The sequence below is a fragment of the Mixophyes fleayi genome, chromosome 1 (genome assembly GCF_038048845.1).
Source record: "Mixophyes fleayi isolate aMixFle1 chromosome 1, aMixFle1.hap1, whole genome shotgun sequence".
Lineage (NCBI taxonomy): Eukaryota > Metazoa > Chordata > Amphibia > Anura > Limnodynastidae > Mixophyes > Mixophyes fleayi.
Genome location: NC_134402.1, coordinates 318,800,257 through 318,819,177, shown reverse-complemented (window position 1 = coordinate 318,819,177; position 18,921 = coordinate 318,800,257). Strand labels below are relative to the sequence as shown.

The following is an 18,921-nucleotide window of genomic DNA, read 5'->3' as shown; positions in this document are numbered from 1 at the left end:
GAAACAAAGTTCCTCCCCACTGTATCTCCTCACCATATTCTGCTCTGTTTTAAACAAGTGTGCTACAGTTTGATGACTTTATCACAGAGCGGCCTTTTGCAGCAAATTTTAATGTTTTTTCATTGGTGTGGTAACTGCAGTTACAGTCTCCCAAGCGGGATTATTGGACACTAGCTTGGGGCTGAGGTAGCCATCTGTTTCCCCCCCTCCTCTAGCTTCAGAGGGGTTCTCACCCATTGCAACAGCGAGGACACAGGGACCTATTTTCTATAAGCGCAGCTGGTGCTAGCCTGTAAATCTCTCTGCCCGCACTCCGGAGCCTCTTGGAGGTTTTTTCCTCCAGCTCCTGCTGTCTCTTTAAATGGGTAATGTGGACCACCTCAGCAGTCAGTCCCGGCCCAGAATTTGGCAATAAGCAGGAATTAACTTTTGGGTTGCAACAGGTCAGGTGGCAACTCCTATATTAAGGGTTTGTTCTTTCTAGGGATCGCTTTAGTGTTGGCTGGACTGCGGAGGAAACACATCCCCTTCTTGTAGCACCTCCTCTTCAGTGGCCTCACATAGGAAAAGCACCACCACACAACTCTTCTAAAAGCACCTCTCTTTAATATCTCTCTATCTGAAGGCTCATGAGGCTTCTTCTTGCTGGTGGATTCTATAAAGGACTGAGTACCCTTTTGGATTTGCTACGTGTCCTAGGGTAGTCGCCAAAGTCATGGCCACTTTGCTCAGATCAATAAAGGCGACTCTTCCCTTCTTCTCAACCACCTTTACATAACAGCTCATTATCTCACTGGTGGATAATTACTAAAGTTCATCTTTGTTCTGGTTCAAAGAATTTTATTTTTTGGCCTTCTCTAGTGAGGTCTGTTCTGGCTCACAAGAAAACTTTTGTCCTCAAGTGCATGAAACTGTTAAGAATTTTGGTGTCAACATTCGAGGTTATGTAATATGCACGCTTCCATTCTCTGACTTTTCAGAATGACATTTTGAGAAAGTGGCCCAAGTCCAACCTTTGCTTAGCCACTCAATTAATAGGACTGTCGTCTCAGACATGTCAGTCGCTCCTGTGGTGGCTGAGGGTGGACAAATTGAACAGGGGCTGTTTGTTTTTCCATCTTGGACTAGACCTTGATAACAGTGGATGCCAGCCTTCAGAGTCTTGAGAGATGGGCCATGACATTACATCTTAAGCTCCAAAGTCTTTGGTCCAATGAGGAGTCAGTTTCCCATTAATGTACTAGAGCTCAGAGCTGTTACAAATGTAATGATAAGGACTAAATATATCTTGAAAGGCAAACTGATTTGCATTCAATCAGATAACGCCACAGCTGTGGCATGTATAAATCTTCAGAGGGTACCGGCATCCCCTTATCATTATCAGTGGTGTACATTTCGAGGGTAGAGAAAATGGTCTCTCCACCCAGAAGTTTTCCGTCAGTGGTGTAAAGGTGGAGTCAGACGGAATTTGACATAATGGCCTCTCGTCTGAACAATAAGGGGGTTCTTTTTGAGAACCAGGGTTCCACAAGTCCTCCCGGTGGGCGCCATGACAGTACTGTGGGATTAACGCTTGATATACTTTTTTAGTGCAATAGCCATGCTTCCTTACGTCCTCAAAAAGGTCAAGAGGGAAGGCACTCCAGTGATCTTAGTGGCTTCAAATTGGCCACAAATATTGTGGTACACCTACATACTAAAGATGGTGTCTGGTCCAGGATATCTGCTTCCACTAAGGGAGGGTCTTCTAAATTCTAGGGCCATTTCTACACCAGGACCAAGCTCTTCAGACTATTGCAAAGTGGCTGTTGAAGCTTGCATTTATTTAAATTTTTTTGGAGTAAACCTTTTTATTGAGTTTTACAAAAAGCATACAGAGCGTTACAGGGTATAATGTGGAGGGCTTACCAAGCATACATATAAGAGGTATCAATTCTAAAAACAGGACATATAAAATATATATCTGAATGCAAGGCCTCAAGATATACACATCACGTTATGTTTGAATAATACTGCGAATTGAAGCAGAGCAAATTAGGGTGAAAGAAAAGGAGAAAGTAGTAAAGGAAAAGACAATGCATAAAAGAAGTCACTGACCATAATAAAGAGTAGTGGTGAAGCTAAGTATTATGAGCGGATTATTAACTAAGTAGAGGATTAAGAAAGTTCTAAATGCCAAGCGTGGGGGAGAGCCATGGTATTTGAAGCTTGGATATTGAGAGCTAAAGGTCTATCCAAAAAGTAGTCCAGTCTATATCGGGGAAACCTTTTTTTTTTTGATAAACATTCACCACAGTGTGGAAGACTTACATTCATTAGTGCGAACAGAAAGGGTACCATACATCGTCATTCAAGCTGTCATGCCTCCTTTCTTTTCTACAAGATGGTCTTGACCGTGATATGAGACTCTGTACACTAAAAATCCAGGTCACAGCACTGTATATATTTTCAACAGAAGCCCACCCTCATCTCAGAGGTCCACACATTTTTTCAGGGAGTTCTCCATGTTCAGGTTTTTTTCCTTGGCTCCATGAGACCCTACTTTTGTTCTTATTGGATTTACAGCTCTCACCATTTGAGACCCTGGAGACAGTTGTGCTACAATTTCTTCTGATTTTTCAAGATCTCAGCAGTGCTACGCAAGAAGCCATTAGCTCAAGGTCGTGCAGGATTTCACTTTAGCAGGATATCGTTATTTCTTCTTTAAAACAGGCTCGGCCCTCAGATGTTCAGTATCCACGCTTATTGTTTGCTGTGGTCAGGTTGTAACAGTCTACCTAGACAGGTCTTTTTAATTTACAGAATAATGATTCTCTTCTAGTCCTTTAAGACACACAGAAGGGAGGTTGGTCAGCGACAAAACAAACAATTGCTAGGTGGATTATAGTTATACATAAGACTTAGATCAGTTCAGGGAGACCAGTGCTGGAAAATTTCTCCACTCAATCTACCAAATCAGTGAGCAATTCTTTGGGGGCAAGGCATGGAGGGAACTTCAGTCGAGCAGCCATGGGATTCTCTGTCAAAAATCTACAGTTTAACAATATTTTGCATCCACAGATGCTAGCTTTTGGACGAAAGGTTTTGCAGACCGCTATGTCAGAGTGTACTCTTCCCCAGGGACATCTTTGTAAATTCCCCGTGGTTGCAGTGTTCCCCCAAATTGAATGAAGGAGAAAACAGGATTTTTATACTTAAGTTAAATACATTTCTCTGATTCCATTTGGGGGATACTGCACTTTCCACTCATTTGTTCGGTTACATTGTTCCTGACGTTATGTTTGTGGAGAGTGAGTTTCTCTTGTTCTTTATTTTGCCCTATCATTTGGGCTTTGTTAGTTATTAACTGACAAGCAGTTGGTGAGGGGTTATAGAGGGATGAACTTTTATTTGGGAATTGCTAACTCCTAACATCGACCACTATATCCCATGGTTGCAGTGTCCCCCAAATGTAATTAGAAAACTGGCTTTAACATGAGCACAAAGCATTTTACCTGCTACTGTTACTAAATTATCTAGGTATATGACTTTTTTTTTTAAATGTAAATTCTTAATATTTTACTTTGCAGAGCCCTGAAAGAACCAAAGGAGCTCAACTTTATCTTCGGTGTGAATATTGAGCAGCGGGAGCTTGATGGCATGTTTGTGTATAACTGCAGTCGGTTAATAAAAATGTATGAGAAGGTTGGACCTCAGCTAGAAGGAGGAATGTAAGTAACACTTTTCATTTTCAGAAACGAGATTGTGACGTGTCTGTTTGCTCATAGTCTGTTCACCTGTAGATGAAGGTTCTGAGAAAGATTGTGACTACCTTTTCAAGTGGTGCAGTGTGCATAGTTTTATTCATCTAGCTTGAGTTCATCTCGAAGGGAAACAAGTCTCACGAACTCAATAGGCGTTCTCTCTGTCGCTGGAGGCGAGAGTTCCACTCTGCTGGTGACCGCTACGGGGCAACCTCTTCAAGTTCGTCCATTCACCATCTGGGACTGGAAATTGGTGACAACCAATGCCAGTCTTCCAGGCTGGGAGGTAGTGGTGCTCCATCAGGGTCAGGGGATTTGGACTTGGGAGGAGTCCAAACTTCCCATGTGTTGGAGCTCAGAACAGATCTTAATGTTCTCAATACGCAGACCAACAATTTCTGCAAGGAAAGGCCATAAAGGTGCAATCCAACAACTCCACGGTGGTGGCAAACATAAGTCACTAGGGGGGCACCAAGAGTGCTCTAGCCATAAGGGGGAGGCCAAAATTTTCTATAGGGAGGAACAGTATGTTCCAGCCATCTTGTTGGTCTGCACCCCAGGCTTAGAGAACTGGGATGCCGGCTTTCTCAGCAGGTAGGCCCTGTAAATAGTCTTTTTACCCGGAGGTTTTCTGGCAGTTGGTGTTAAGGTAGGCTCAGTTAGATGTCTACATGATGGCGTCCTTGTTGAACCACAAGGTGGAGCACTTCTTCAGGACGAGTGATCCGTAGCCATGTATAGTGGTCGCATGTCTGTTCCATGGGCCTTCAATCTCCTATACCTGTTCCTAGTGGTAGCCATACTTCCACGGGTACTAAAATGGTTAAAGAGAGGGCATTCTGGTGTCACTAGACTGGCCCAGGAGGAATTGGTACACAAACATCCTCACCATGGCAGAAGGCCCATCTGCCTTTTAAGTCAGGGTCCCTTCCACCACTAGAGTTTACCTTGGCTCGCCTTACCAAGCATAGCTGTTGAAGCCATGATCCTTAAGTTCAGGGTATTCTCTGAGAGGGTGGTTCAGACCATGATGAAGGTTAGCAAACCAGTATCTTCTCGAACTTACCACAAACTCTGGAAGATTAACATCTTCCAGAGTTTTCCTGGTTTGAATTAAAGGTGTTTCCTACCTGTTCTTTCAGGCTGGACCATTCGCTGTAAATTCTGCAGAACGGTTTGGAGGGTTCCAGTCTTTAGTTTTTCTCTTTTGACTGAGTTACAGATCTTTTTACGGGGAGTGATGTATGTGAAGCCTCCTTACACCCCTCCAGGGGCTCCGTGAGATCTCAATTTGGTGCAGATTGCCTTGCAGTACCCTCCTTTTGAACCAATTTGTTCGGTGGAGCTGAAATTCCTCACCTGCAAGACTGGTTTTCTGTTGGCTGTATCTTCAAGCAGGAGAGTTTCAGAGCTTGGGGGCTTTGTCTTGTAGGTCTTCATTCCTAATTTTTTACAAGGACAGATCAGTGCTTATGACCAAGCCTTTGCTTCAACCCAAGGTGGTTTTCTGTTCTGAAATTTCTGAGTTTTGGACTCTGGGAAAAGTCGCAGAGAAAGAAGGCTCTCTAATATCTAGATGTGATTTGGAGCCTGAGAACTTGTTGGTCTTTTATGACATTCATAAAATAGGCTAGCCATTGCCCTGTGGATTACTTCAGTAGTTTGACAGGAATACATTGGAGTGGGACAGCCTGTTCTTAAAAATATGAGGGCACTAGGTCAGTGGGTGCCTCTTTTGCAGAGTGGGGTCTCCTCTGAGCAGCTGTGTTGGAAGCCACCTGACCTTCTATGTATATCTTCATAAACTTCTACAGGTTTAATACGTATAAGCCCAAGTATGGCAGTTTTGAGCATTGGGTGATTCTCTCCAAAACTACTGAGCATATTCCCTCCCTTAGGGACTGCTTTGAGACATCTCCACAGCTCCAGTGTCTCCCATGGAGGTCAGAAAAAATGGGATTTTTGTACTTGCGTTAATTTTCTCTAGATCCCAAGGGTAGTTGCTGGATGCCTTCCTTTTGCCCTCTCTTGTTTTTGTTCAGCTGAGGTTCCTATTCTTCCACTGTTGTCCTTGTTTCGGATTTGTGTTTTTGTGTGAGAATGTTTTCTCCTCTTCTTTTTGTGTTGTAGTTTGTGGGGGCTTTGTTAGACAATTACTGAGGATTGGTATCGCGAGCTGCGGCTGTGCTTCAAGCCACCGCGACTCCTTTTTCCTGGCTGATGTGTCCCGGCCGTCTCCATGACGACCGATTTTTGCCTCTGTGCTCAGACGTCGTGTCCCGGCATTAGGGGCAACCGGACGCCTGCGCAACTGCGATTAATTAACAGCCGTATGGGCTGATTTACCCTAGTGTACTTCCCTATTACTGATTGGCCCATTGATATATATAAGGCAGGGAGGGCTTAGCCTCCCTGTCGGTTATTGCGTTTAGTCCCTGGCTGCTGACCTGCTCCTGTCCTGTTGTGCTTATCCCTGGATTGTTTCTTGCGTTTGATCTTTGGCTTGTTTCCTGGACTTCGGATATTTGCTTGTGTCCCTGACCTTTGCTTGTGATTCAGATATTCTCATGTTCTGCCAGCCCTGATCTTTGCCTGATCCTGACCTCTCGAACTTCTTTTGCTCTTGGATCCTGGCCTATTCTTGACCATTGTTACCTTCTGTCATCACCTTCTATTTCCGTGCTGCAGCGTTACTCATAAGCTTGCACTACGTTGAGTTAAAGTATCCAAAAAACAAATAAAGTGTACTGTGCGCTATTGGTACATTATACAACAGCAATAGAATTTCATTAATTATACTTTAGCCTACAGCACTTGGTATCCCCAGGTGGCCTTCCATCCAAGTACTAACCCAGCCCAATCCTGCTTAGCTTCCAAGATCAGACAAGATTGGGCTTGATCAGCTTGGTGCAGCTGTAGGCATATCTTAACACAATGTCCTTTTAAATTAATATGTGCCTTCTTAATAGAAGTGTGTCGCTTACTTTTTTTTAATGTGAATCATTTAAACATTTTTGCAAATTCCATATGTATGGTATAACCCATACATGCCAACTTTTTAAGATTTCGGAGGGAGAAGTCATGTGACATGGGGTAGGAGGAGGGCATGGTGACATTGTAGCGTCACCATAGCTTTAATGAGCAGATTAAGCCCCGCTCCCTCCATTCAATGCCATGAATTTCGGCAAATGCGGGAGCTTTGCCTACTCTTCTGGGAGTCCGTGAGGACTCCCCGAAATTCGGGAATTTCGGGAGAGTAGGCAAGTATGGTATAACCTACCTTAGCACACTCACCATAACTTTGCCATTGAAAGCTATCAATGTGGTAACAGCCATTTTAGTTCTCGCCTCATAATTCAGTTTGGTGTATCGAAACTTAACAATAGTCGCAAGCAGAGAGGAGACAGATGCTGTCTCTAAAGCGAAACTTCAATCATAAATTTCTTATCTTAGGATCGGCGGGTGGTGCAAGAGTTTGACTCTAGGCAGTCCACTGCCCTGCTTCTGCTCCACTTCGGCAGTTTGCCTCTCACTGCTTACACCAAAAAATTGTAGAAAAATTTTTTGTCACTGTAGTCTAATTGATTGTTGCAAATCAGAAGAGAACTTTTTTTTTAGTCAAGCAATCGCAAGGAGAATCTCAACTGATAAAAGTTCTCCTTAGTTGTAAAAATGGTTTCTTTGTAAGAATCAAATATCATCTAATATATAAAAGCCTAGCGGCGTGTGTGTGTGTGGAAAAAACTACCGGGTGACAGAGTGCTCAAGCTGCAGCGCCACCTGCTGGGCGGAGTTATATACTACACTGACCTACTAAATTCTTAGCATTATCTAATATATAAAAGCCTAGCGGCATGTGTGTGTGTGGCGATGAAGATGACAAGAACCTTTTTAACACCTTAAGTAGCTTGATTTGACTAGAATGCATGAGTATCATGCACGGGTTAACTTGTAATTTTATATGAGTATACAGTTACAAGGGTAGAGTCTCGAGGGACAATGATTGTACAAAGAACAATATGTCACTTTGAGTTTATAGTTCTTGAAATGTTTAGCACCTTTTTTGTTACAAATTTCTTATCAAAAACTTATTGGCGTAAATAATTTGTTATTTAACTGAAATGGGGGGGATGAACTCCCAATAAAATTACTATCAAATTTGTCCTATTAGGCTGAGCAAAACGATATTCCAGTATGTGTGCTTTACTACATGTGCTAATTAACATGTACAAATATTTAAAAGGTCAATTCAACATGGTCTCTAGTGAATATTTCCTAGACTGCACAAATGGCATGGGCTCATCCTCTGTTGTTGGATTTATCTCCCGTTAAATTCCACTCACCAGATGAATCGGTCTCTACTAAATTCAATTGCTGGCGATGTGCAGTGCAGATATCACCACAATATTCGGTTACACACATTGCCAGCCATTACAGTAGGATTCTTCGCTTGTTTTTCTGCGCACCTCTATGGGTGATGCAAGGGGAAAATGAGCGGAGATTCCTGAATAACATTGGCAAGATGTATCTCCGTGGATGGTCCGGAGACACTTCATGCAGAATTGAATCTGCCCCTATGGGTTTACACCCACAGACAGTCATATCACCCTCACTTTGTTGAGCATGGCAAGGATGACACAGTCTATAGTGAGATATGATTCGGCTCTACCTAATTTTAATTTGTGGAGTACAAATACTTAATACAGGCAGCTTATTTCAAAAATGGGTGATTTTTGTTGTATCCTTTAAACTTTTCTGTTTGAGAATGTGTGAGTTTGATAGGAAAATAATTATTAGAAAATGTGTAAAATAAAATAACTTTTAATCCAGCAATACCAAAGGAAATGAATACTTTTGCAGGTCCTTACTGTTTTGCTAAAGTATATAAAATATGGGACAATTCTTTACTGCTGACTTATTGTTTCTCTGTTAGAGACACTTATTACTTTCAAGGTAAAAATTAAATCATATCTAAGGTATACAGTAGGACAATGTCCATTGTTCTAAAATTAAATAATGTTTTAGTGTAATGCCTCTTTTCAATGCATTCACTCCTTTTCTAGACCACGTTTGCTTCAGATGTTGTTTTCAGACTATTCAAAATACTTTTATTTTGCTTATACTTGCTGGGCCCTACTTGTGATTTTTAAATTTATATCAACTAATCAACAGTAGAATTTGTTAGAACCTTTAATGTATTATCTCTCTTAGAGCTTCAACTCTTGGGTGATTTTCTATTTGCCTGCGGTGGGTTACAATGGGTTAGCAAACCTCATAATAGTGATCTCTTGATGGAACACGGTCTATATCCACTGACCAGGTGGACAGACAAAAATTAAAACAAGTTGCATTAATGGTCAGTCCAGTGTCTTTACACTATAAAGATCACTAGATCACTGTTTTGAGTTCAGTGAACACAGTAATATACATGAAATAACTGGAGTGTTTAAACTTAATGAAGTGTGTCCACCATGTTTTCTTTCACTCTTGTGCAGTAGTTTGCTGTGTTAGGAAGGAAATGTTTCTCTAACTAGTCAAGCAGAAAGTTACTGACAACTAGGCAAAAAATGAACAGTATAGATTGGTTGATTCATAGATTTTTGACCTGTGAGACATTGTCCTAAAGATGTAGGAGGAATTGCTGTTTGTAATAGTTGGGAGGCAATAGTGTTTAACAGAGCTGCAGTTGAAAATTAGTGATGTTAACGGTGAACAAAGTATTTTACCTTCATGTTTATCTCAAATTTCCAGTTTTAATCATAGTTGCTGACTTTTTCTATCATGAAACCATATATCTGTGAATAGTGAAGAATAAAATAAATTTTAATCCGTTGCGCAATAACTTTCACTTACATAAATTAAATAATTTTCCTAGTCTAATTGCAGTTTTTCATCAGTTATTGTGTGAATTTTGACTCCCTATTTCTTTCTTTTTAGGGCATGTGGAGGAGTAGTAGGGGTGGTTGATGTTCCCTACCTTGTGCTTGAACCTACGCACAACAAACAGGACTTTGCAGATGCCAAGGAGTACCGACATCTTCTGAAAGCCATGGGAGAGCACTTAGCTCAGTACTGGAAAGATATTGGCATAGGTGAATTTTTTTTCTGTAATAGTGCAAATAAAGTTGATGCCAACTATTGTAGGTCCAGGTTACAAGAGATATGATAGTGATATTGTGCTTGCTTCAGCTGCAGAAAGAGCCTGCAGATAAAATAGAATGTCTCTTTTGGTGAATGATTTAATACGGCTCGCATGCCAATCAGACTTTGTGACCACTTCAACATGAGAGTTCAGCTATATCATTTCTCATCTATAAAAGAACTATTGGGTTTATTTGCGCTTAAACTGTTTAGAGGTGAGAGGCACTACTATTTTACTGTTTATTGTGACGCTTCTGAAACGGAGTGGTGTTTTACAAGAAATGTATTAATCGTTAAGCAGACAGTGTGAGTGTTTCCATTTGCTTTTACCCATATAGCTCAGAAGGGCATTGTAAAATTCTGGGATGAATTTGGTTACATCTCTGCAAACTGGAATCAACCACCATCTACTGAGCTGAGGTTTAAAAGAAGGCGTGCAATGGAGATTCCAACTACTATTCAATGTGGTGAGTACAGCAACTTTTGAACCTTCCAAAAGGCATAAAAGTTATGGATAAAGTAGCTTGGTTGTTTGTGTTTTTAAAGAAAGTATTTTTATTGAGATTTTTTTGTTATAACATACAAATCACATACCTAATATCCTATCTAACTAACCCCTATCCCTACCTATGTCGCTATAAACATTATACAGTGATATCTTGTGAACTTTTAGGCCAATCATACTTTTAGACTATCATAGCACTTTCAGTCAGCAATACATTTACGAGTTAAATAGCATAAATCCAACAGATTGTCTCCAATCCTATTTGATACGAGAAACTGCACTCCAGGTCAGACCTATTGAAGCTGGACAGGGCTTAGAACTAACTACTCACCCTGTGACTCCCAAACCCACCATATCATCCTGATGAGGGTGGATAACATAACTTGATTCATAGCAGTGGTGCCATACCTTATGGTATTTATGCATGGCCTTCCTACATTCATACATGAACCGCTCATTCCTCCAGACTTCAGTAACTAGATTGATCCAATGAGGCACACTAGGTTGCTCAGCCGCCATCCACCCCCTAGCTATAATAACCTTAGCCAGGGAGGCCAAGGTAAATATATATTTGAAGAGTGGTTTACTCGGATTCTCTTCTAGTGGAGTAGTTTGTTTTTTAATTCAACAATTCATTTCATGGAGCTTGAGTTGTTCGCTCTGAAGACTATGATTAGACTCATTTGGATACCAAGGGCCTAACTGTTTAAATGTTCTGGATTTTGCTGACTATTTGATCTTATTGATAACTATCTCTAAATATTTCTTCCTATTTTCTTTAGTATTATGGAATATTTTAGGTTACTTGTGGAATAATTTTATCCTCACACCTATGTAATCCTGTTAACTGCAATTGGCTTTTGTCCAGTCATGCTGACAAATTGCTGTTCTTGAGGCTTAATCCTATAAGCAGCAGCTAGTCAGGAAGGATTTGGTTGGGGCCCTGTCTTGTGGGTATAAAGATAAAATGCAAGATTCAGGGGGGAATTTAATTAGCCATATTGCGGCCACAAAATTTTTACAGAAATCTCCGCTTATTTTTTTACTTGTGCCCCATAGAGGTGCGAGGAAAAATGGGTTTTTACCGCAGTAATGGTAAAAATGCGCAGCGGCTAATTGAATTCTCCCCTCAGTGTTAACCTCACTTTTCACTGCAGCTCTATTGAAAAATCTTTCCTCCCAATTCCTCTCACTACAGAGATTAATAGTCTCTTGGCCCTCAAATGTACATTGATTCTGTTATGCATGAATGTCTTGGGTAAAATGGTATTCACCTTCGAGGTGGTGGAATTTGCTCGATTTACCAGAGCTCATTTTGAAATGGAACAAGCCAAACCACCACTTGTCAAACCAGATCATCTGGCCAGATCATCTGGCAGATCATCACAGACATGTCAATTACTTCTCTGGTTGCTGAGGGTCGACAGCCTCACCATGTGTCCTGCAGGGATGGGAAACTGTAGCAAAACAGCATCATCTGCAGGAGTGGGGTCTGGAGGAGTAAAAACTCCCCATCAACATACCAGAACGAAGAACAGTGTTAAACTGTGTAGTAAAGAGACAGGCACTTCTACAAGAGAAGGCCATAAAGATTCAATTGGACAATGCCACGGCGGCGGCATACATGAAACATCAGGATGTGCCAAAATAGCTCCCTGGCAATAAAAGAAACCACAAAGCTAATGCACTAGGGTGTAAGACAATGTTCCAGCCGTGCTCATTACAGAGGTTGAGCATTAGAAAGAAAATCTCTTCAGCGGGCATGCCTGCACCTGGTGAAGGTCCCTTCTCACTGATGTCCTTTTACAGATTGTTAAAAAATAGGGTCAGCCAGTTGTTGACATAATATCTCGACTGAACCACAAGGTAGAGTGCTACTGAGGGCAAGGGATCTGCAGGTATTTTTGGTCAATGCCATGGTATTCCTATGGTATTATCAGTTAATTCAACTGTTCCCTTCAATAGCTATGCTTTCACTGGTTATAAAAAAAAAAGTAAAAAGAGTGGACTGGTCAAGAAGACATTCTCAGGATGGCAGAAGGCCATTGTGGCTGCTACCGCTATGCCAGGGTCGAAATTTTTTTTTTTTTTTTTAGTTGCTAACGATATCGAAACGAATTTAGGGTATTTTGTGATAGCTGAATTAAAAAATGAAAGTATTTGTTTGAATTTGCTCTAGTTCTTAAGATAATGGATACCCTCAATGAATAGGGAACTTAGCCATAACACATGCATATGAGAATCCACCAGAACATTCTAGTAGGCGCGACACAAATATTCTAGGTGTTCACTTATATACGAAGGGGGAATATTTTAGAATGATCGAGACGTGATTGGTCATCAAATCGGCAGTCAGTTGGCAGTTGAGCGTTTTGTGTTGTCTATTGTGTTTTTATTGTTTCTCGTCCGTGTAAAGTGTGTCTCAGTTGTCAAGAACTTCTTGCAGACAATTATGAAGAACTGTTGCAAAAAATGTTCCCAAACTTAAAAAATTGGGTACTAATTTGAGCATAATGGTACTCTTTCTCCATAGCCACTTACACAGATTTCCAGATAATCTTGGTGATTTTAGTGAGGAACAAGGGGAGTGGTTTCATCAAGATATAAAGTTGATGGAGGAAAGGTATCAGATAGGACAGACACATGATGACTGACTATTGCTGGAGCCCCCAATGTGATTGTCCTGATAACCTACATAAAAGAAAATCATACAGCATTTTACTATGCATTAATTGTAATTATCCAAATCGGCTTACAATGTTTATCTGTTACTATACCGAATAAAATGCCATGTGTTTACTTCTGTACGATTTGAGACAATTTCATTGCGATTTGCAAGTTGGCCTAACCATTACATTTTTTCAGTTTTTAAATCAAATATTTTTATTAAGATTTTAACAAAAACCGTACAAGAAAAAGAAATACATGACACAGTTCCAAAGAAAAGAAAATATTCCAAAGAAAATATATTAACAACTCCAAATATCGTATTTACTAGTAAAATACAGCTGTGGCACATGATTAGTTATAGAAACTGACAGTTTGTTAGATTGTATATGGTACCCCATACTACTTCCATACTGGGTAGATAGCGATATTGATTACAACCAGCTAGATACATCTGTTGGTGGAATCTGTTAATGATGTCTAAAGTGCTTAGAGAGGTTTAGATGGAGCAATCCCCAGAACCGACCAGGGATTATTTAATATTCAAATAGGATCAAAGTCTGCAGCAAGAGAACGAACCGCATACCTTGACTTCGCCCATCTCGACCATACTTTGTAATATTTTAGCATGTTGAATCACTCGTCCCCCACAGCTACATTAACCAGGGCCACCCAGGCACCGAAGTCTGACCCTTTCTGTGCTATCCACACTCTAGCAATTGCAACCTTAGCTAGGTTGAAAAGATTAAGGACATATCTGGTCGCAGACCTCCCCAGCAGCAAATCAACTCCCAAACCAAATATGCAGGTCTTGCGGTACAACAGTGGAATTTCAATACTTGTGTCTTGAATACACTCCACCACCTGTGCGCAAAAGTCTCCTACTAGTTAGTCGGATCAGGCACCCATCTGGAGCAACCTGTGGGAAAAGCAATACACTCTATGTAAAATGTACAGCTGAACCTGTCTGTACCTGTTACAGGAGGTGGCCTCACAGGCCCTGTCGAGCATGCAAGTCCAGTCCTCGTCAGTCAATGGTTCCAGGTCCAGTTCACAACCCCGTCGTAGTCGAGCCAGGTCATCAGGAGTTAGTATGGAGAGTACATTGGCATATAACATTAAGATGGTCTTTGTGGAACCCACTCGTTTAAGGAGTACACAGAGGATCCGTAGCAAAGGTGACATGGGTGCTACCAAGAACCTAGGACCAATACCGAATCTGTTATGACTGTCAACAAGTACTCCCATTCTACAGAGTCAAATGCTTTAGCTGCGTCTAGGGATACAATTACTACCCTACTCCTGTGACCGCCAGGCCTCTGTAGATGGATAAAAAAATACGGCGAAGGTTGATGGCCATAGACTTCCCCAGCATAAACCCTGTCTGGTCTGGGTGGATCAGCTGAGCAATAACCGTGTTTAGTCTTATAACAAGTATTTTGATTACATTTTTTACGTTCGTTGTTAGAGGGGAAATGGGCCAATAAGATTCAAGCAGCAATGGGTCCTTGCCTGGCTTAGGGATGACCACTATTACTGCCTCAGACATGGATGGCTGCAGATTGGCTGCCTCGTAGAATTCGTTATAATGCCTCAATAACGTAGGGACAAAGAAGGTGCAAAATTTTTTTTATAGCTCCATGGGCAATTCATTCACCCCCGAGGCCTTGTTACACGGAGACGCTATGGCCGCCTCTATTTCCTCCACACTAACAGGGGCCTCCAGGGAATTCACAGCCTCCAACAAGAGCCTAGGGAGATGCGCCTGGGACAGAAAGTCGTACAACTTGGGTGGGGAATAGTCCGCCCTAAAGGTGTACAAATCCTCATAGTAGGCTTGGAATACTATAGCAATATTTTCAGTCTGAGTTTGAGTAGTCCCTGTCCAGTCAGAAATGGGAGTTATAGTTTGGGTTTGTAATTCCGTTCTGGCCAAATGTGCCGTGAGGCTTCCACTCTTATGCTCATTTGCATACATAGTGTGTTTAAAAAAGAGGAGCCTACGTGCAGATTTTTCTAGCAGATAGTCCGCCCAATTCTTCTGCGCATGTAACAAAGTCAGCCGATTAGCGGGGAGCCTTGTTGACAAATTACCCGCTCCAAATCTCGGCAGGCCTGATCCAGTCTTGATTCCTCTGCCCTGGAGGACCTCTTTTGCCCCTCAACCTGATTTACCAGCATGCCACGGAGGAATGCTTTAAAGGCATCCCAGAGGACCGGCAGACTAATTCTGTTGGTATTGTGTGAAAAGAACCCCTCCCAGTACGCTACCAGGTCACCACCCATTCCCATAAGTGTGAGCCAAGTTAAGTTTCCAGAATCTAATTCCAGGGCCAGGGCAACAACTAGCAGCATCGTCGAGTGGTCAGATATGCCCCTAGAAAGGTACTCAATCTCTCGAGCCAGTGGGGCCAATTTGTTGGATATCTATACAGGAAAAAACATGGTGGGATAATGAGTAACAGGAGAATAGACTTTAGGCGGGATATGGAGACCTACAAATATCTATTAGTCCCATTTCCGTTACTAGTTTAGCAAATAAAGAAGGACCACCACTAACCTCAGGGGGGCGTCTCCCACCACCTATGAAGACCCTCATCCTTAACTGCATTAAAGTCTTAAAGGCAGATTACTGTTACATGTGGGGAAAGAGGAATAAACTTAGAAGCCTTCCTGAGTACTTCAGAATTAAAAGGTGGGGGGACGTACACGACAAGGAGTATGATAGAACCGTTATCTATCAGGGCTCGTAGAAATACATAACGATCAAGACTATCCAGCTATACCTCCTATAGCACAGATCTTATTTTTACCAGCACTGATACCCACCGTGAGTGCGAAGAGTGCATAGAATGTTATGCCCAACTCACCCAGGATTTTTTCAAGGCCACGACCATACCTCCCACCAGATGGGTCTCAACCAGACATGCGACATCTGGATTGTATTTTTTTAATTGTGTAAGGAACAGAGACCTTTTTATGCGGTCAATAAGCCCCCATACATTCCACGAGAGGAGCCGAAGTCCCCCATTCCTCAACTTAGGAGACCCCATCATCTATCTTCAGACCCCTGTCAGACTTTCCCATATCCGCACAATAGCTGGATATATATTGTATTTGAGAATAGTAAAAAGCAGCATATTTAAAAGAGTTGCATTGAAGGAACTTAGAGTATAACAACATACAACATTGCTGGAACACAGCGTTTTGCAATGAATTTTTCCAAGTGTAAATAACACTGTAATGAATTAGTTAAACATATTAGTGGAACTACGTCAAACATCCAAACCCCCCTCCCCCCACATACCTAGACAAAAATATTGGTATACTTATTCCCTTAAACATCTCCTATCTAAACTAAGAAAAAACTCAAAACAATCCCTGCTAAAACTAAAGGCATTTTTTGCAGCTTTGTTTTTCAATGGGGTGCCAATTATTTAAAAAATTAGAGCCAGTCTAGTAAAATCAATGTCATATTTGGCATCAGAACCACAAAACCGAAAAATAACTCTACTATAATTGGCCATAGATTGAGTGTTGACCATTGTTATCCTAGAGTATGGAAACTTGATGTATCTTCTTGCAAAAAAGAAAGGGTTTAATAACTCTCCTTATACATTGGCCAGACTTTTGTTGTCGTTTCAGAAGGGTCTTTACAGCAGTCTGAAGCTTGGTTTTTTTAAAGGTTCCAATCTCTTGTCAACCTGTGCCAGAAATAGAGTTTTTTTGGAGGGAGTATTGCATGTGTAGGCTCCATACATTCCTCCTAATAGCTCCGTGTGACCTTACCTTGCTCATCTGTGGAGTTAAAATGTCTTACGTGGAAGTTTTTTTTTTCTTCTGTTTATTTATTTTTAATCTTCTGGTAATCTCTATGATGTTTCATGCAGATCTTAAGTTCTATTTCACGAGGACACAACTGTCCTTTGGACAAGCCCTCTTTTCTACCTTAGGTGCAAAAATTCCACCTAACTTTGTCAGGGTCATTCCTCTGAAGTTGAGGGGTACCTTCTTTTGTAAGTTTTTGGGGATCTGGAAATTTTACCTAGATAGGGCAGATAGAAATTTGAAAAAACAGATGACCTGTTGGTCTTATATGATGCGAAAAACAGAGGTTTTTCTGTGACTAAGCACTGTGGCAGTCATTAGCATTACTTCCTCACATCACTGGAGACATGAGTTTGATTCCTGACCAGGGCACTATCTTGTGGAATCTGTGGGTGGGTTTTCTCTGTGCTGTCTGATTTCCTCCCACACACCAAAAACATAATTTTTTTTTTTAATCATTTGTTTTTTATTAGAAGCTTTTTATAATAGAAACAAATTAAAACAAAAACAAAAAAAAAACATTTGTTATGCTAACAAGCATTTGCTAATCTAATCACTGAATTGACATATTAGTTTATCCAGGCTATAAATATAGTAACAAGTTAGGTAATGGTTAACTATAGGATATAAACAATTATTAATGAAAGGGCTGACATAATAGCAGTTGTCCCAATAGATAGATTTGTAATATATATAGCTTTGTCAGTTGATAAACTAACAAAGCATATAAAACAGAATTATCTGTACATTTAATAATATAGCTCAGGATAGCCCATAAATAGGTTGATGCGCAGGAAAATGTTAACCAGAGACCCAGAAAAAAAATCTGTAAATATACTAGTCAGGATGCACATAAACTTCCCCGTCTCCAGAATGTATTTTATACTTGGAGTTGTACCAGTAAAACCATATCTGATAATACTTATGACTGGCATTTCTAACCTTGTACATGTAGCATTCATGGGCCATAATATTTACTAGAGCTCGTCATTTTTGGAAGTCAGGGGAAATACTGAAATATTTAAAACATTTGTGATAATTTTATGTCTCACATATTTAAAGAAAGCTTACTACAGATCATTACCATTTGGTGCTGTTGCTCTGGATGGATGTTACTTGATGGGTTGACACTGGCTGAAGGCTTCATTTGTTTTTAGTATTTCCATTTCAGAAAGGGTCTACATTCGACCTTTTGGAGTTAACGGATTCAACTTGCACAGAATATCTACTATAATAATCCATAAATCATCCGGCTTTCTTTGGTATGAAAAAGATGGTGATGGATCAGCTGGATGGAGGAAAGTCACTTTCACTTCATCTATGTTTTAATCTTTTTCCAGAGCAGTTACATACCCTCTGATGTCTGCAAGAGGGAGCTTTTCTTGGAATGTTGTCACTATCTGTTCCAATGAATATTGTGAGAAAGAAAACCTCTTCACAAAGATGTTTATTGTGGATGCTGCATTTATGAAAGCATGGGAGTTTGATGGTCCCAGGAATTGTTATACCCCATTCATACTGCACCAAAATCCCGGGTTTTTGCCGGGGCGAGCTCAAACGACCCGGGTCTTGGTGCAGTATGAATGGTACAAGTCAAACATCCCGGGTCTAGAAACCCGGGTTTCAACCCGGGATTTATCGAGGAGTAGTTCCCGGGCCGGACCCGGGTTGCCTGCACTATGAATGGTGCAACCCGGGTTTTTCAACTCGGGTTGCACAGAAAACAAGCTGATTGGCTGTCTTGCCTGTCTCTGGAGGATGATGTCATCAGTGGGAGCCTGTGGAAGATTCAAGAAGGAGTTTAGGAGAAATGGTGGATGGTGGAGTGCAGATCAAGCTGAAGCAGAATCGGAGTTTGTTGGAGAAAATTGCTTTTATTTCATTGAAAAAGTGTGTATTAACAGCAATTATGACACACTGGGTGGAGGAAGAGGTGCGTGAGCTGCTTTTCACCACCCACTTTTACATCATCTTTATGCGTCAAAAAACCAGTCACCTTTCAATGACATCACCATTTTTCAGCCAATGAAAACTGCT

The 18,921-nt window shown here is 41.1% G+C and overlaps 1 protein-coding gene and 1 pseudogene across 2 annotated transcripts in view; one reads left to right on the top strand and one right to left on the bottom strand.

The window, feature by feature from the left end:
* Nucleotides 1-18,921, top strand: part of MORC2 (MORC family CW-type zinc finger 2) — a 121,543-nt gene that overhangs the window by 59,910 nt on the left and 42,712 nt on the right. For both annotated transcript variants that reach the window (XM_075212944.1, XM_075212937.1), the window contains exons 14-16: nucleotides 3,570-3,710; nucleotides 9,681-9,835; nucleotides 10,223-10,351. In XM_075212944.1, coding sequence (XP_075069045.1) covers nucleotides 3,570-3,710; nucleotides 9,681-9,835; nucleotides 10,223-10,351 — 425 coding nt within the window. The remainder of the gene's footprint in view (nucleotides 1-3,569; nucleotides 3,711-9,680; nucleotides 9,836-10,222; nucleotides 10,352-18,921) is intronic.
* On the bottom strand, nucleotides 6,546-6,664 carry LOC142136382 (5S ribosomal RNA; annotated as a pseudogene).